Genomic DNA, 19,096 nt, shown 5'->3' on the forward strand with positions numbered 1-19,096 from the left:
TTTTAATGGGACTGCCAGTATCATTTGCACATGAGTAATCAGTTTCACTGTGAGGATGACATCCAGTATGAGGATATCATAGTTTAAACAACAGTGCTCGTTGTCGGCAGGGTTTGAACCTGCGCGGGGAGACCCCAATGGATTTCAAATCCATCGCCTTAACCACTCGGCCACGACAACACACATCCTGCTTTCTTAATTAGAGCAATTGTCATGGATCTATTGAATTTTCTATAATTTTTTTTTAAACATACAATGTTGATGTTATTTGTGTATAAACTTGAAGCCAAATTATCAATGTTTTGTGGGACTGTCAGTGTCTTTTGCACACAAGCTATCATTTCCACCTTTAGGATGAAGTATGAAGGTATCACAATTTAAACAGCTATAATCGTTGTCAGCAGGGTTTGAACCTGCGCGGGGAGACCCCAATGGATTTCAAGTCCATCGCCTTAACCACTCGGCCACGACAACTCACTTAGTCTCCTGTTCTTATTCTCAGATGCAATTTGCATCCTCACCACTAGATGCTGCTAAAGGCCACTATATCCAGCACAGTGGACCATGAAGTTACATTTCCAAGGCAAGACTTTAACTTGAGATCTAGTATAATTATATTGCAGTATTGCTTATTTAATACAATGGACATAATAATTCCTCCACTGTTACAAAATACAAAAAGGTACCGGGTAGATTTATTTGTCTTTTTTTTTTTTTTTTAAGTAGTTCAAGAAAAAAAGGAAATTAAAATTTGTCCCTAAATGCTGCTACATCATTTGGCATCAAAGGAGGAGTTTATGAGTCTCACAGCTTGGGGAAGAAGCTGCTTAGTAGTCTGGTGGTTCAGCAGCGGATACTTCTGTGTCTTTTCCCAGATGGCAGCAGGCTGAACAGTCTGTGGCTGGGGTGGCTGCTGTCTTTCAGTATCCTTTGGGCTCTGTGCAGACACCTCACTTCACCGAGGTCACTGATGCTCTGTAGATGGGAACCAGTGCTGTGTTTTTACTAACTTTTTTGGGAAAACATTCAAAAGCAATACCAGCCAAGGTGATGGCAATTACCTTTTAGTGACAGTACAGAACTACATCAAGTGTGACAAAAAAAAGTCAGCTGCAAACCTTCTGACAGTGGATCTCCCTATAGGAAACACAGGCAGCTGCCTAGGGTGCCATACGGAGGGGAGGTCACTTAGGCAGACACCTTATATTTAAAGATTGATCTCAGTGCAGTGATATTCTGACAGAGGTAGCTGTTGGTGTCAGCAAGTCCTGTCTGTCCACAGCAGGAAAGACATTGTGATGAGTGTAAGACAGCTAAGAATGAGCATTTTGATTTGGGCTGGTATGTTCCACACTAGTAGCCACACAGTGCCCTCGAGGATAGAGGTGTAAAAGTTGGAGCGCAGGGCAAGATGGTACATAATCGTCATCATACTTTCTGCAGACATGTATGACCTTGCAGCAACACTGCACACTCTCCCTCAAGCACTTAAAAGCACTGTTGAGCCTAACTTGCCTAGGTAATAAATTTAAGAGCGGAAGCGCTGCACTCAGCACGTTGTTATTTACATCTCGACAGCTTGTCATAATTCACAGGCCAGCTTGAAATACCTTGTGCGATATGAATGAATACACTCTTCCTTTTACTTCCTACATTTGCAAGTGTAGCACAAAAAATTGTGTCTGTGCTGTTAGCGTGGCTATTGGATGTCAGATTGAAATGTCTCAACAACTAATGGATTACAATGAGAATCCAGTCATGAATTGCAGGCAATGAATCTTATTGACTTTGTTGATCCTTCCACCTTTACTTAAGAGCCATTTTGAGGTTGACTTTTGTAGTTTTGAGTGAACCTGCAAGTTTTTGAAGGATCCCAATAAAATTTGGTATATTCATATGACTTATCATCTGGTGTCTTCATAGGCTTAAAATGTTAATTTCAATACTTGTATTTATGTCCAAAAACCTGCAAAGCTAATGATATTCCAGTCGGCTTCAACTTTAGGCCGACTTTGTGTTTAGCGCAAATTCTGCTAATTAATTATGAAATGTTAGCATGTTCATCGGCATAACTAAGCTGGTGAACATGGTACACATGATACTATCTGAACACCCAATAATTCAAGTTTACATGTTGTGATTTTGTTCATGCAATCCTCATCTTCATCCACTCTACTCCTTTTTCCAATCCACCTCTCCCTCTTTCTATCTGTTTAGTAGCATATAGGGGAGTTCCTTGTCTACATATTATGTGTAAGGTATCCTTCTGCGTATGCTCTTAACGTTCCAGGATGGTGCTACTCTGATATCAACAAATGCACATGGATGGTAATGATTAGGGTAGGGGTAGAAAAAACACCCATCACATTCAGACAGGAAGCAAACACCAGACTCCCCCATGAAAGTCCGCAGTCTGTTTGATCCATCCACCACTTCTCCGATCCACCCTCATGCCCCTTATCTAGGTCGTCACCTTCAGAATTTCAATCTGACGTAGTTCTCAAGTGATGCTGCCTGTTCATGTATCAGGCTGACGTGGCAGTTGTCCCCAGCCCGCCTGCTGGCGAATAATAACAATGCAACCGATTCTGTCTGGCCACGTTCTCAACTAATGCTGTCCATGGCCGTATCATGCACACGTAAAAGGTGTCGTTTGGTGTCAAAGTGGTGTTATTTCTGATAAATCCATCAGACAAGGTGTGGTCCTTTTTGCTGAAAGGTGGCTCACATGTAACAGACATATTAAGCAGTTGACACAAAGAATGACAAGCGAACAAGACGATGTCAGAGGCCAGCTCCTTAAACGACAGCTGGGACTGCGGCGTATTTAGACTGCTCAGGGTTAGGGCCTGAGGTGTGGGGCATTAAGTGTTGAAAGGGTCTTGTTGTGCAATGCAGAGGTCTTGGAGGAGTATCTGTCATCTCTAATTATGTCTGAGACATATTTTCACCTTGTAGAGAGCTTTGCAATTCACATATGAGCTGCTGGGATGCTTGTGTTGACCATAGCCACCTAGGAATTCAAACAATTTCCTCACTTTCCAAAATTCCAAATATTTAAAGAAGTTGGTCTAATAGACTGTGCAGTAGAAGTCCCCTTGTTACTTTCTAACTGCTTGACAATAAATGAGCTTAAAAAAGAACCTAATATGTTCTAGAAATACAGGAAGTTAGATCACACTGTGAAAAGAGGGCAGTAGTTTATGAGTATCTTTTAATAATTCAAGACCGCTGACTTTAGAGCTGCTGACAGGGACTAGTTTGTTTCACCTTTGAGGCTAAATGAAGAAGGCCTGAAAAAGCTTCTGTTAATCAGTGCAAAGTCTTGGAGAAGCTCAACACTTTGTAAAGATCTCCCTCCCAGATTTGCACCTAATAGACGCAAGTACACTTTTTATTGTGTAACTCTGTATGAAAGTTGTCAAATGATACATGACCTAATTGACCTTGGCTCCACATATTGTGTTAACTTGCTTTCAGTGTTTTAATCATGTTGAATAAATCATTTTTATTTTTCGAATTTAAAAGCAAGCAAATACATAGCCACAATGCTGAAGTCACAGCAGAGAGAGACAATGACGGCGCCTCCACTTGAGCTCGGTAGAAGAAATCCCCAAACAATTTCACAGGGTTATCTTTGTCCTCAAGGGTAAATGGAAGGAAACAATGCCTGGCCAGCAAGAAGGAGTGTGGAGTTACAGTATGAAGTGGCAGCAGGCGCCAATGTATAGGGTGGTGACCCTGCGTTCCTGAACAACAGCTGCAATTGTGATGATGTTCACACTCGTCTATCATCGTTACTTCTCCTTTCTGTGGCACGGGCAAGAGAAACATGTTCTCAAAATTAAATTTCATTGATTTAGACTACATTTTTAGAGGGGTATTCATGTTAAATTCAAAGAGGTCCAGATACTAAAATTTCCTCTAAGTCTTAACCTAGTGATGTCAAAATGTGTCCCATAGTCTACTCCTACATCTATCAAATAAAAGCAACATGCTTTTCCATATCATTTCAACAATATATACTGTCAGATTTCAAAGCAGCATACGTAAGCCTGAAAGGGGGTCATGCATTTAACTGTTTGTGTGTGTCTGTCTGTCCACATGTAATCTCACATAGTAATGGACCAATCAGCCTAATACATATTTATATCTGTATGCTCAAGGTGCTCTTAGGGTTGATCACAAACAAAAGCTTGAGCTGCCAGGACTGATTGGCTTATCCCCCTGGTTAGTTTAGATCCAGTCGCTGGTTAACATAATAGTTAGGCATCCAGCACAAATGTCAAACAAATGATAGCAGGAGGAAAAGTCAGAGAATGAGCAAAGTTGATAAGACTCATTGAGTGCAATCATGACTCTGTAAAAAATTCCATGGGAATCCATCCGTGCTCCATGTTGTCATGGTCTCACGTCTCTATCATGGTTAAAACATATTTTGCTCTAGCATACTGTTTGCTCATGGTAAACAATCGATTTGACTGGCTCCCTTAAATGACACTGTTGTTGCGTTAACTGGTTAATCTGCACCAGCTGTCTATAGCTTTGACAGTTGGAGATAACAACTTTCTGTGAAGAATAATATTTATTATCATTTATTTATCAGAAATTGGTCAAGGGCCTGCTGCAGGTGGACCCAAATGCAGGAGACTGCAGAAAACTTGAACTCAAATAGAGAGCCCTTTATTCCAAACTTTCTAAACGTAAAACCAGGACTACAATACAAACCGGTCTGGCGAAGGGGTGAATTGCAGGTGGAGAAAAGGGGCAGAGAAGATCTGGTGAGGGCAATAAGGTGATGAGGCAGAAGAACAGCTGATTGCTTGAAAGTAACTCAGGAGCAGAGACGGACGAACAAGGCTGCTGCATGTCAGGTCTGTAGATGAGTAGATGAGGAACAAAGAGCACAGGAACAAAGTCAAAAGAAAGGCAAAAACCAAGGAAACACAATCCTCCTAATAGTAAAGTAGCCGAGTGAAACAAAAGACAGATTAACCAATGACGGCAACTTAAATGAGTCTTGTACAGACACATTGTCCCGTCTGGCCTCCAAAGAAAAAGAGACATTGAAGACATAGTGCAGTTTCAAATTTGGTATGCTCCGGGGTGTGTGAGTGTGAAACATTAAGTGTGAGGGTGTGAGTCTAAGTTTGATATAATGTGTCACTGTGCCTTTGTGATGTGTCTCTGTGTGCCAAAGACATTTGTAGTGGCTTTGTGAATGTCATGTGGTTGTCTTTGAGCTCAAGGACAAAAGGAAGGAAACAATGTGCCATAAACACCTCTTAGAACACTGTGGATTGTTTTCGAACCAGTGAGTTAAAAACGTTCGGTACTTATAGAGGGACTCGTGCTAACACCTAACCCTAACCCACCTCCAAGACTCAATAATTAACATGTTACATGTTGTTTGTTTAAGCCGTACAAGTTCTTTTGCCCTGTTGGCCATCGTCATCAAAGTTTAACTAATCAGCTGCTTGCTTTGGCTAAAGGTATGGAGTACGCAAACATGAGTGTGGTATTGATCTTTTCATTTAGCTCTTCCCAGTAAAAAAATAAGCAAGTTTCCCAAACTTCTAACTATACTCTTGTAAGGGGCACCCGGTGGCTCAGTGGATAGAGTGGGTGCCCCATGTATGGAGGAAACAGCCTCCATACATCAGGCACCAAAAACCAAAAAAAACCCCAAAAGGTAGTACTTCTACCAAGTAATTCTACTAATTGCCCAATCCAAGATAATATACAGCTCCCTCAACAGTTATAGAAGGCATTATACAACTTTTTTTTCACCGCATCGGTCGGTATGTACTCCTCGTAACCAGCACGCTGATCTTCAAATAAAATAAAAGAAATAGTCCAAATCCTTAATTATAAAAACTATATTGACCTCTAATCTAATAAATATGATGAAATACATATATGGCCAAGAGTATGTCTGTTAACCATCTGTCATAACTGTCATAACTGTCTAAGTCAACAACAAACCAGAGCCCCTGCTGTGTATAAGAAAGTTCATGAAGCTCCATGAGGTGTTGACAGCAGAAGGACACAAGACAGCTGGGAATGACAGCCTTAGCCTTGCCCTTGATGTGCTGAAGAATGGTACACCATGTTCGGACAACCAACTGTCGAGACCTCTGAAGGTCTGAAGTGGAAAGTGTGAAGTTGTTAAAGTCAAAAGGGCTCGTGTGCTTCTTGAGGAGGTCTTCAGGTGGTCCGCTCAATAAACGCGTGATTTAAGGATCTCCGCTGTTAACTCGAGAGTTATTTCAAGTATTCTCATTATTGGGGAGGGTGATAAGTGTTCTGTGACCCACGTTCATGTGACCTATATGCATTTTATTTACGGGGGCTGAAACCCTTGAAAGCAGACAGCTGTCATACCCGATCTTTTATTATCGATGGAGGAGAGTCAGCTGAGGTCCTCTGGGAGGCAAACAAGTACCGCGAGAAGGAATCCAAGTCAGAAATTCACAAGTTTATCTTTGTCCTCCAGGACAAGAGAAGACAGACAATACAGTCTGTAGACAGTGCTTATTGTAGAAGTGACAAACCAACACGTGCACTGGTCTTTAGTTCAAAAACGAATGTAAGAACAGCATTAGATCATATAAAATTAAATTGCTTCAGGAAGCTCAAACTTTTGTTTAATTAATATTATTACAAAAACATATTTTCCCATGTGGAGCAGGCAAGAATCGGTCCACATACACAATTTTTGGAATTACATATAATGAAAATAAATGCTTTCATACTAAAGCTAAAGTATTTTACTTTTCATAATTTACTTGCCTTTCAGTCACCAGAAGGACAAAACAAAAATAGATGCTGGTCTATGACCAGCTAATTGGTTTCAATTTACCAGCCAATGGTTACATGAGAGTTATTGTTGTCCACACCTTTCTCTCCAAATACAGATCTCCCTTTTTTGATTAGCGTCCTTTGTTTTCTTGCTCTTCCCTTATAGGGTGGCTGGGGGTCGAAGCTCTGCCTCCAGGATGAATAAAAAGAGGGATTCAGAAAGAGGAGTAAGCACGGGAACACAGCACCTACAGGTGAGTATACATACTTTTTTACACATGCCTTACCTATTGCATCACATATTGAAAATACTGTGTTTTTTATTCTTTTTTTGCTTATTTTTTCTTTCTAGACACAAAACACTGAATTCAATAAGGGGGAGAGAAAGACAACACAGGTAAATATTGCCATGTTGTTTTCTTTTTGAATTAAAGTCAGTACATGAAAAAGAGTAGGCTCAAAATAACATCACTTTGTCTGGTAACTTCTGAACCCTCTCTGAATCAGAGGTGCCCCCAAAAATGTGTCATTGGGGTGGCCAGATGAAGTAGCTGAAATCTTGGGGTGGCACACCAAAACCAAAAGTCATATCAGAATTTCAGCAATTCTATTATGCTGTTAAAGAAAGTAGGTTAGTTAAACACTATATTAATATGGAGAGTCAAGGAATTGCATGTTGATGTACTTTGGTTTCTTGTATTACAGTTAACATTGTTAATTATCTGATGTGCATAGACTCATACTGGTGCTGCTAAGATTTTCCACAACAATCCTTTTTTAATTTGTGATGTATCTATACATGTTAAGAGATTCATTCTTCAAATAGTCTTGTCCTTTTCCGTAATGAGACATAGATACAGCTTTAATGTGAAGGAGTACATTGATTGTAAGACACAAAACATTTAGTAGCAGCAAGTCTTCTTATCTTTAGAGGAGACTTGTAAGGACCCATACAACCCATTTTCATTAAGAAATATCTTTAGGGGAGAGTCCCAGGGACCCCTTTGAAAATGGTCAAGCCAGTTGATCCCTCTCCAATATTTAGCCCAAATTTGGAGCCTTATTCAGCCTCCTCCCCAACAAGCTATGCCGACATGGTTGTTACCATGGATGCCTTAGATAGTCTAGTTTCACAATGTATCACTACCTTTGCGGAAGCTTAAAAAATGATTGTGCTACATTCATCATAGTTCATAGGTAACTGCAATAAGTGTCTTTCTTGCTCAGATTTTTTTTCTACTTACTTAATAACTGAACTACCATATTGCCTGTGATATGATGTACAATTTTCTATGGATAGAAATTCATGAACTTATAAAATTACAAGAAATTACCAAAAAAGTTATACAAGTGCTACTCCAGGGACCAGGTAATCAAAATGCTTCAAACCATGTTCTCGGTTCACAGCTTTCAGGATGTCAAGCGATGCCCAGATGGCGGAGTTTGGGCCGGCCGCCTCCTTTCTGAGAAAGTCAGAGAAGGAGCGTTTGGAGGCCCAGACTCGACCCTTCGACATAAAGAGGCAATGCTTTGTGCCTGATCCTGAGGTTGAGTACGTTAAAGCCACAGTCACCACCAGAGACGGCAGCAAGGTCACCGTTGAAACTGAGTCTGGAAAAGTATGTCAGATATTGACACTGATTGATTGAAGTGGTTTTGACAATATGAACTTTTACCTTTGATGACAGTTTAAATTGATTTATTCTCTTGCGGTAAATCGCTTCAGACTGTAACCCATAAGGAGGAAGATATCCACCCTCAGAACCCGCCAAAGTTTGATAAAATTGAGGACATGGCGATGTTCACCTTCCTCCATGAACCTGCTGTGCTGTTTAACCTCAAAGAGCGTTATGCAGCATGGATGATCTACGTGAGTAATGACCACAAATCTACAGATGTTTCCACTGAATGAATTGTTCAGTCCAATAAAAACAGACTTGGTCTATGTGTCTTTACCCACAGACCTACTCAGGGCTGTTCTGTGTGACTGTCAACCCCTACAAGTGGCTGCCAGTGTACGATCAGGCCGTAGTCAACGCCTATAGAGGAAAGAAGAGGAGTGAAGCTCCTCCTCACATCTACTCCATCTCTGACAACGCCTACCAGTACATGCTGGCAGGTATATTATGTCATCTCTGATCTGATCTCTGACATCATTCAAACATTTGAAGATAACTTAACATTTTCTTAAATCTTACAGACCGAGAGAACCAGTCTATCCTTATCACGTAAGTAATTTACAAAAGTCTCATCTGATTCCAATTTAAAGATCAGAGTTTATATTTTCTTTTCATGACTCATTGTTTTCACTTGCAGTGGAGAATCTGGTGCAGGAAAGACTGTCAACACCAAGAGAGTCATCCAGTACTTTGCCAGCATCGCAGCTGTTTCTGGCAAGAAGGATGCAGCTCAGGAGAAAAAGGTTGATTTGATCATACATATTATGATAAAACATAATAAATGAAGTTTTCTGGCCTAAATTTTATATTTGTGAAATCTGCAGGGCACCCTGGAGGATCAAATCATCCAGGCTAACCCTGCTCTGGAGGCCTTTGGAAACGCCAAGACTATCAGAAATGACAACTCCTCCAGATTTGTGAGTCTTTTTTATTACTCATTTTTATTAAAGATGCACTCCCTGATTTTGCTATTGTGCCAAACAGCCTCCCAAAGCCAAATTTCCTCCCAGCTCACTGATGATGCTTCAATCTTATCACAGCTGACTGTTGGGTTTCAGTGGTTCAATCTAATTGTCATTGTCTTGCTTCCTACAGGGTAAATTTATTCGAATCCATTTTGGTGTCAGTGGAAAGTTGGCCTCTGCGGACATCGAAACATGTAAGCAGCGAATGACATGAACATCTCCGCTGTGCAGTACGATACTCTGGGAAAATGTAAACTATAACACATCATCTTATTGTCATTTTTGTCTTTTGTCAGATCTGCTGGAGAAATCCCGTGTCACTTATCAGCTCAAGGCTGAAAGAGACTACCACATTTTCTATCAGATTCTGTCCCAAAAGAAACCAGAACTGCTGGGTGAGTGTTAGTGAAACAAAGAATACATTTGACCCTATGAAACCCAACATGCAGACAGACTGAAACTTTTTTTTTGTGACAGAAATGCTGTTAATCACCAACAACCCCTATGACTACTCCTACATCTCCCAAGGAGAGACAACCGTAGCCTCTATTAATGATGCAGAAGAGCTGATGGCTACTGATGTAAGTAAAACAGAGTGCTCGTCAAAACTCCACACATACAGTTTCGCAACTAACTCAGATGTATTTTTTGTTTTTAAAGGAAGCTTTTGATGTCCTGGGCTTCACCCAAGAGGAGAAGAACGGCATCTACAAGCTGACTGGTGCCATCATGCATTATGGAAACATGAAGTTCAAACAGAAGCAAAGGGAAGAGCAAGCAGAGCCTGATGGCACAGAAGGTAAACCATCATCATGGCAATAACAAAGTGTTAATTATCTCAAAACAAGAGCACCAGTTTCACCAATTCAAGTCTCTTGACACAAAACAGTGTACTAAAAAAATTCTCCTGCACAAATCCATTACAGATACTGACAAAGTTGCATATCTGATGGGCTTGAACTCTGCTGACCTCATCAAGGGCTTGTGTCACCCAAGAGTGAAAGTAGGCAATGAGTGGGTCACCAAAGGTCAAAATGTGCAGCAAGTGAGTTCAAAATGCTGGCACCACACTGAAATCCATGGGGGTTTGAAGAATAAACTGAAATTCTTATGTCATTGATTTTATGCAATTATCCAGGTGAACTACTCCATCGGTGCACTGGCCAAGTCAGTGTACGAGAAAATGTTCTTGTGGATGGTGGTGAGAATCAACCAATCTCTGGACACCAAGCAACCTCGCCAGTACTTCATTGGTGTGCTGGACATCGCTGGGTTTGAGATCTTTGATGTGAGTGTAAAAGGTTTTATGGACATGTGACCACAAATGTACCTTCTCTAACTTCTCTTGTTGATTCCTCTTCCCAGTTCAACACATTTGAGCAGCTGTGCATCAACTATACTAATGAGAAGCTGCAGCAGTTCTTTAACCACCACATGTTTGTGCTGGAACAAGAGGAGTACAAGAAAGAGGGCATTGTGTGGGAGTTCATTGACTTTGGTATGGACTTGGCAGCCTGCATTGAACTCATTGAAAAGGTTTGTGCTGAATTTGATTTTAGAAGTTGTGCAACAAACGTTTGCTATTCTTTGTGGCAAAATTATATTCAATTAATTCTAATCAATTCCTTCCCTCAGCCCATGGGCATCATGTCCATCCTTGAAGAGGAGTGCATGTTCCCCAAAGCCAGTGACGCAACATTTAAAGCCAAACTGTATGACAATCATCTTGGTAAAAGTCCCAACTTCCAGAAGCCCAGGGTTGTTAAGGGTAAAGCAGAGGCTCATTTCTCCCTGGTTCACTATGCTGGTACTGTTGATTACAATATCACTAACTGGCTGGTGAAGAACAAGGACCCGCTGAATGAGACCGTGGTAGGACTGTATCAGAAGTCCAACCTGAAGTTACTGTCTGTCCTGTTTGCTGGGTATGCTGGTGCAGATTCAGGTAAGAGATCTTTGACTACACTGATTATCTCTCTTTGAAGATTCCAGAATATCAACGAGGAAGAAAATAACAATTACGATGTTTATCTACGTTGTTCATACAGCCGATGCAGGAGGCAAGGGAAAGGGAGGAAAGAAGAAAGGTTCTTCCTTCCAGACTGTTTCTGCACTGCACAGGGTAAAATAGGTTTAAGATTTAGTATATGTCCTTACAGTATATGGAACCAGCAAATACATATTGTCTTCTTTTACAGGAGAACTTGAACAAATTGATGACCAATCTCAGGTCAACTCACCCGCACTTTGTACGATGCATCATCCCCAATGAGACCAAGACTCCCGGGGCGATGGAGAACCCTCTAGTCATGCACCAGCTGCGCTGTAACGGCGTGCTGGAAGGCATCAGGATCTGCAGGAAGGGATTTCCCAACAGGGTCCAGTATGGAGACTTCAAGCAAAGGCAGGAAAAGCAATGTTTATTTATTCTTTCTCAATCTGTATCACTCTTTTACAAAACTTGCAATGCATCAGGACACAACATAAGTGATGATAAGTGATTTGTGTGCCAGAGCTGAGGATGGTGTGCTTAATGTGTGCTCATCAAGGTCAGCTGTAGAGGTTTCGCCGGCCAGTCCCAATGAGGACCAAAGCTTCTGCAATCCCTTGGCCAGTCTTCTCAAAGTACAGTCAGTTCCAGCAGAATAACCTGCTTTGCTGTTTTGGACAATTAGAACCATGTCTGTCCTGAGTTTCATCACCGCGATGGTATCTGAACACTTCACCAAACTCACTTACATCCCTGATCAACCTTCAGATTCCTGTGCAGTGGCAAGGAGACACTTTGATGATCTTGAGTGCTGCTGCTTGTCCCTCCCTTACTTTACAAACACAGTCTCCTTCCTTGTTGGGTTGAGTGATAATCCCTTTGTAAGTGGCATCTGCTATTCCCATCAACACCCTCTAAAGCAACCAGATCCGGAACTTGATATTAAGCGATTCAGCTCATCGTGTACTTGAGTTGTTGTTATAATTTATTTACAAATTAGCTTTATTATTGTAACAATGTTATGTATGGTTTTAGATATCGCATTCTGAACCCCAATGCTATCCCTGAGGGACAGTTCATCGACAACAAGAAAGCCGCAGAAAAACTTTTGGGCTCTTTGGACATTGACCATGAACAGTATAAACTGGGACACACAAAGGTTGGTCCTGTTTACAAAGAGTATGGTTCAGTGTTGGAATGAATAATTTAACCAGGGAAGAAGTTACAAAACATTTGTCAATTTCAGGTGTTCTTCAAAGCTGGTCTTCTGGGTGTTCTTGAGGAGATGAGAGACGATCGTCTCGCTCTCATCATCACGGGAATTCAAGCGAGATCCAGAGGCCTGCTCGCCAGAATTGAGTTCCAGAAAATTGTTGAACGCAGGTTGGTGTTTTGGTTTAAAAATTACTGAAAAAAAAAGAAAAGGTACTTAAAAATAGATTGAAGCTTACTGATGTTGTCTACAGGGATGCCTTACTGGTGATCCAGTGGAACGTGCGTGCCTTCATGGGTGTTAAAAATTGGCCCTGGATGAAAATGTACTTTAAGATCAAACCTTTGCTGAAATCAGCTGAGACTGAGAAAGAGATGGCAAACATGAAGGAGGAGTTTATGAAGCTTAAAGAGGCTTATGCTAAAAGCGAGGCCCGTAGGAAAGAGCTGGAGGAAAAAATGGTCACCCTTCTCCAAGAGAAGAACGACCTGCAGCTCAACATTCAAACTGTAAGATCTGTCATTCAGTTTACCTAAAACTTAAGCAACATTCTTAAGAAAATGGTATGAATTGCTGCATTTATTAAATTTACTGTCTACAGGAACAAGACAGTCTTGCAGATGCTGAAGAGCGCTGTGAGGGTCTGATCAAGAGTAAGATTCAGCTTGAGGCCAAAGCCAAAGAGCTGACAGAGAGACTGGAAGATGAAGAGGAGATGAATGCAGAGCTGACCGGCAAGAAAAGAAAGCTGGAGGACGAGTGTTCAGAACTCAAGAAGGACATTGATGATCTGGAGCTGAGTCTGGCTAAAGTGGAAAAGGAAAAGCACGCTACTGAGAACAAGGTAACAACATATTTCTTTTACAAGTTTTTATTGTACATATTTTTGACAAGATGACGTGTACTAACTAGATCATAATTTAGGTTAAAAACCTGTCTGAAGAGATGGCAGCTTTGGATGAAATCATTGCTAAGCTGACCAAAGAGAAGAAAGCTCTTCAGGAGGCCCATCAGCAAACGCTGGACGACCTGCAGAGCGAGGAGGACAAAGTCAACTCTCTGACTAAGGCCAAAACCAAGCTGGAGCAGCAAGTCGATGATGTGAGTACGGTGGCATTTGTGACTAAATCCACAGTAAACCCGGACATCATTTATGGAGTAAATGTTTGGATTGTTTTGTTTGTTAGCTTGAGGGATCACTGGAGCAAGAGAAGAAAGTGAGGATGGATCTGGAAAGAGCCAAGAGGAAATTGGAAGGGGACTTAAAGTTAACCCAAGAAAATCTGATGGATCTGGAGAATGACAAGCAGCAGCTGGAGGAAAAACTCAAAAAGTAAATCTTATCTTTTACAGTCACAAACATGATGCCCATGCCCAAACAGCTGATTACTGATGCATAAAATGTTGTCATTACTACATAGGAAGGATTTTGAAATCAGCCAACAGCTGAGTAAGATTGAGGATGAACAGGCCATGGGTGCTCAACTCCAGAAGAAACTGAAGGAGTTACAGGTAATAGCACAAACAGGTTTTCTGTTGTTCCATCATCATCCTCATTATCTTGATTTTGTGAATTCAGACTTTCCAATCATCTGATGAATTTTTATCAAGGCTCGCATTGAAGAGCTGGAGGAAGAACTGGAGGCAGAGCGAGCCGCTCGAGCCAAAGTGGAGAAACAGAGGGCTGACTTGGCCAGAGAGCTGGAGGAGATCAGCGAGAGGCTGGAGGAGGCCGGAGGAGCCACTTCTGCCCAGATTGAGATGAACAAGAAGAGGGAGGCAGAGTTTCAGAGGATGCGCAGAGACCTTGAAGAGGCCACTCTGCAGCATGAAGCCACTGCTGCTACACTCAGAAAGAAGAATGCAGACAGCGTCGCTGACCTGGGAGAGCAGATTGACAACCTGCAAAGAGTCAAGCAGAAGCTGGAGAAAGAAAAGAGCGAGCTCAGGCTGGAGCTGGACGATGTGGTGTCCAACATGGAGCAGATTGCCAAAGTTAAAGTAAGACAAAACAAGTCTTGATTGCTGCCACTCTTGTGTCTGTAGTAAATATGAAGCAACTGCCAGCAGCTGCAACTTGGTTTAGTTTTGTTATCTGTTTCCAATCTGTTGGCTAAGCAAAGTTAACTGGTGGCTGGCATTGGTTTCATATTTATCAAAAAAGGAACAGTTTTGCATTTTGGGAAGTACCTATATTCGCAGAGAATTAGATGGAAAGATCGATACCACTCGTGTCTTTGTGTGAGTATAGAACTAGAACCTCAGAGAGATGACAAGACCAGCCTACAGGAAGTCAGTGCCTCGCTGCTTTTTGCCAATAAATAGTAAAAGCATGTAACTCTCTGTAAAACCGTAGCTGTCTCTAGCATTTTGTCCTCTGCGCTTTGTGCTAAATTAAGGCTAATCACCTGCTGGCTCTGGCAGACAGACATTAAAGTGTTAGCCTATTGATCTTCTCATCTAATTAGACTAAGAGTTAGACTAAGACAAAATATACAGAAATGCTTGGGTTGCATACATCGTGTGACTTACATATTAATATGAAAATCATTTAATTCAGACCAACCTGGAGAAAATGTGCCGCACTCTGGAGGATCAAATGAATGAATACAAGTCGAAATCGGAGGAAGGCCAGCGTTCCATCAATGACTTCACAATGCAAAAAGCAAAGCTTCAAACAGAGAATGGTAACCAGATAAACATGCACTCACATTTCCATGGAGTTTTTACTGTTACTGATACTTGCCGTTTTTTAAGGTTAATCCATGCAGATCCAGGCTTGACAATATTTGGATGTGATTTGGTGGCTCACAAATCTTTATTTTACAGGGGAGCTTTCCAGGCAGCTGGAGGAGAAGGACTCGCTGGTCTCTCAGCTGACCAGAGGGAAGCAGTCTTACACTCAGCAGATTGAAGACCTCAAGAGACAGCTGGAGGAGGAAGTTAAGGTATTTCCTTAAGACTTTTAAAATACAGAACCTAATGGCAACTGGCAAAATGATTCAAACTTATTGTTCTCTATCAAAGGCCAAGAATGCCCTTGCCCATGCAGTGCAGTCTGCTCGCCATGACTGTGACTTGCTGAGGGAACAGTATGAGGAGGAGCAGGAGGCCAAAGCCGAACTCCAGCGCAGCATGTCCAAGGCAAACTCCGAGGTGGCTCAGTGGAGAACCAAGTACGAAACTGATGCCATCCAGAGAACAGAGGAGCTGGAAGAAGCAAAGTAAGGAACGTTATACAGACTCATCCGGAGACAGCTGCTGAACTCTCTGTTAGGTAATGATTTGATGCTTTCATTTTTGCTTTTAGGAAAAAGCTAACTCAGCGGTTACAGGATGCAGAGGAAGCTGTTGAAGCTGCTCATGCTAAATGTTCCTCTCTGGAGAAAACCAAACACAGGCTTCAGGGTGAGATAGAAGATCTCATGGTGGATGTGGAGAGATCTAATGCTGCTGCTGCAGCTCTGGACAAGAAACAAAGAAACTTTGACAAGGTAATGATGTTCGAAATGACAGAGACTCATTCCAGATAAGTATACTTTAGTACATAATAAAGTCCGGAATGTATCAAAATGAGTATGTGTATAATTTACTTCAGCTCATAATTTAATATGCAATTTATAAGGTCCTGGCTGAGTGGAAGCAGAAGTATGAGGAGTCGCAGACTGAGCTGGAAGGTGCCCAGAAAGAGGCTCGTTCTCTCAGCACTGAGCTCTTCAAACTGAAGAACTCTTACGAAGAAGCTCTGGATCATCTGGAGACCATGAAACGAGAAAACAAGAACCTCCAAGGTCTGGGGAGAAAATCTGTCTTTTTGTATATTTAGTGATTGTGCTGTGTGCATTATGTGGCTAAGCTTTACCAATCATACAGTATAATGTATGTAATGTTCTTTTGATGACAGAGGAAATTTCTGACCTGACTGAGCAACTTGGTGAAGGAGGAAAGAGTATCCATGAGCTGGAGAAGATCCGTAAACAGCTGGAGCAGGAGAAGGCTGAGATACAGTCTGCTCTGGAGGAAGCTGAGGTGAACGAATGCTAAATGTTGTCTGATGTATACGTCATTTTTCATTGATCAATTTGTTGGAATTATCTCTCTGATGCGTTGAAAGGCATACATTGATTTACTGTTTTTAACAGGGTTCCCTTGAGCATGAGGAGAGTAAGATCCTCCGAGCTCAGCTTGAGTTCAACCAGGTGAAGGCCGACATCGAGCGGAAGCTGTCTGAGAAGGACGAGGAGATAGAGCAGGCCAAACGTAACCATCAGAGAGTGGTGGACACTCTGCAGAGCTCGCTGGAGGCTGAGACTCGCAGCCGAAACGAAGCTCTCAGGCTGAAAAAGAAGATGGAGGGAGACCTCAATGAGATGGAAATCCAGCTGAGCCAGGCCAACAGGCAGGCGGCAGAGGCTCAGAAGCAGCTGAAGGGAGTCCACGCTCACCTGAAGGTACCATAGAGGCTTATCGTTGATGAAAGTATAGTCCTACATAATCATTGAAATAAAAAATGTAAAGATGTCCAAAAACCTTTCTGAATAGGATGCCCAGCTGCAGCTGGATGATGCTCTCCGTGCCAATGATGATCTGAAGGAGAACATCGGCATCATGGAGCGACGTAACAACCTGCTGCAGGCTGAACTTGATGAACTGAGGTCTGTGGTGGAGCAGACGGAGAGAGGTCGCAAACTGGCTGAGCAGGAGCTGCTGGATGTCAGCGAGAGAGTTCAGCTGCTGCACTCTCAGGTATGTCAAATCACTATGTCATGGTATTTCAGTTATGTGCACAATTCATACTGTTTTTACTGAAAACATGTAGAGTAACACTGTGATTCTGTGCAGAACACCAGCCTGCTGAACCACAAGAAGAAGCTTGAAAGTGACACAGCTCAGCTTCAGAACGAGGTGGAAGAAGCGGTGCAGGAGTGTAGAAATGCTGAGGAGAAGGCGAAGAAGGCCATCACTGATGCCGCCATGATGGCAGAGGAGCTGAAGAAGGAGCAGGACACCAGTGCTCACCTGGAGCGTATGAAGAAAAACATGGAACAAACCATCAAAGACCTGCAGCATCGTCTGGATGAAGCTGAGCAAATAGCTATGAAAGGTGGCAAGAAGCAGATCCAGAAGCTGGAGGCCAGGGTGAATGTTTCTTAATCCCTCACGGTACTAGTATACCAAATATCCTGGCTTTTAAAAACTTCTGACAGCTGCATCCATAACTGTTCTTATCAAGGTGAGAGATTTGGAAAATGAGGTGGATATGGAGCAAAAGAGAAACAGCGACTCAGTGAAAGGTATTCGCAAGTACGAGAGGCGCATCAAAGAGCTCACCTACCAGGTACACATTGCAGACACGACAGTGATAAACATGATAAACACACCAAAACATGAGAGGGTATGCACTAACAAGCAATATGCCTTGTGTTCTAACAGACGGAGGAGGACAAAAAGAACCTGAGCCGTCTGCAGGACCTGGTGGATAAGCTGCAACTGAAAGTTAAATCCTACAAGAGAAGTGCAGAGGAGGCTGTAAGCAAAAACACTACACCCTACATGGCCAATTTGCCTCTTTATGAGTCAGCTTCATTTTCCATACTCTCATCTTGATTTTTTAGGAGGAGCAGTCCAATGCAAATCTGAGCAAGTTGCGCAAGTTGCAGCATGAGCTCGAGGAAGCAGAGGAGAGGGCCGACATCGCAGAGTCTCAGGTCAACAAACTGAGAGCAAAGAGCCGGGACACTGGTGCTAAGGTGAGCAATCATTCAGAGCAGTTTTTCTTACCAAATACATCTTGGAATCATGCAATGCAGAGTGGGTTTAATTTTTTGGCAGGAATTTTAAAAAAAAATCTGATTATCGAACATTTTTTCTTTGCACAGAAAGCACATGATGAAGAGTGAAGCCCTTTAGGATCTTCAAGCAAGTAGTTTAACTGAAGTATTATAGTTTCTTTATTCTCCATGCAACATGAGTGGAATAAAGAATACATGAATGCACCACTTAGTTCATGTTTCCTCTTTTCTAAAAAGATAAGAAGTGAGTCATTACACAACAAAGAAAAAATGGAAATTACAGGCCTGCCCTGTGAGTTACTATCTATAATAAAAACTAATGCAACACCTTCCCTTCTGGAACTTAATCCAAAGAAGACTTGATTATCATGTTTTGACATGAAAAGAAAGAAGGAGTTCAAACCTGCACTGTGGGGCAGACAGCTTGAGCACAGCTGAGATTGAGCACCAACAGAGCAAGCTGAGGCTCAGAACAGCTGCAAGTGGTTAAGACCTCTGATGAGACTTAACAAGCAGCATGAGCTGGTGGAGACAAAGTGAAGCTTTGAGTCAAAAAAAGCCAAACCAAATACAAAATGTTTGTCTCAGGAGCATACCTGGGAAAAAGCATGTCATGTATTTATTTATCTAATCTTCATTTTATCAGGAAGTCCTTT

General features: G+C 41.9%; 1 protein-coding gene and 2 non-coding genes across 3 annotated transcripts; 1 reads left to right on the forward strand and 2 right to left on the reverse strand.

The window, feature by feature from the left end:
* Window positions 1-98: 98 nt before the first annotated feature.
* Window positions 99-180, reverse strand: trnas-uga. The gene has a single exon. It is a non-coding gene; the product is annotated as a tRNA-Ser (tRNA).
* Window positions 181-392: 212 nt separating this feature from the next.
* Window positions 393-474, reverse strand: trnas-uga. The gene has a single exon. It is a non-coding gene; the product is annotated as a tRNA-Ser (tRNA).
* Window positions 475-7,158: 6,684 nt separating this feature from the next.
* LOC121960390 (myosin-6-like) lies at window positions 7,159-18,601 on the forward strand. Its single transcript, XM_042510058.1, has 38 exons — window positions 7,159-7,198; window positions 8,209-8,420; window positions 8,528-8,671; window positions 8,764-8,920; window positions 9,002-9,029; window positions 9,118-9,223; window positions 9,305-9,397; window positions 9,576-9,639; window positions 9,742-9,840; window positions 9,923-10,026; window positions 10,106-10,244; window positions 10,372-10,490; window positions 10,584-10,733; window positions 10,811-10,981; window positions 11,081-11,390; window positions 11,494-11,567; window positions 11,644-11,849; window positions 12,471-12,594; window positions 12,682-12,818; window positions 12,902-13,157; window positions 13,250-13,492; window positions 13,573-13,749; window positions 13,836-13,981; window positions 14,070-14,160; window positions 14,260-14,649; window positions 15,209-15,335; window positions 15,478-15,596; window positions 15,676-15,872; window positions 15,959-16,142; window positions 16,274-16,439; window positions 16,553-16,677; window positions 16,791-17,099; window positions 17,191-17,394; window positions 17,491-17,787; window positions 17,882-17,986; window positions 18,082-18,177; window positions 18,264-18,398; window positions 18,528-18,601. The coding sequence occupies exons 2-38, from the start codon at window positions 8,217-8,219 to the stop codon at window positions 18,546-18,548; spliced, it is 5,817 nt and encodes a 1,938-aa protein (XP_042365992.1). The 5' UTR covers window positions 7,159-7,198; window positions 8,209-8,216; the 3' UTR covers window positions 18,549-18,601.
* The last annotated feature ends 495 nt before the right edge of the window (window positions 18,602-19,096 follow it).

Source organism: Plectropomus leopardus, chromosome 21, assembly GCF_008729295.1.
Source record: "Plectropomus leopardus isolate mb chromosome 21, YSFRI_Pleo_2.0, whole genome shotgun sequence".
NCBI classification, from domain to species: Eukaryota; Metazoa; Chordata; class Actinopteri; order Perciformes; family Serranidae; genus Plectropomus; species Plectropomus leopardus.

What these genes read in the sequence shown, in the direction of transcription:
- LOC121960390 (XM_042510058.1), top strand. Translation starts at nt 8,217, where the DNA reads ATGTCAAGCGATGCCCAGATGGCGGAGTTTGGGCCGGCCGCCTCCTTT. An exon ending in AGCACGCTACTGAGAACAAG is followed by an intron (nt 13,493 to 13,572) that starts GTAACAACATAT and finishes ATCATAATTTAG; the next exon opens with GTTAAAAACCTGTCTGAAGA. An exon ending in AAAGCTTCAAACAGAGAATG is followed by an intron (nt 15,336 to 15,477) that starts GTAACCAGATAA and finishes TTTATTTTACAG; the next exon opens with GGGAGCTTTCCAGGCAGCTG.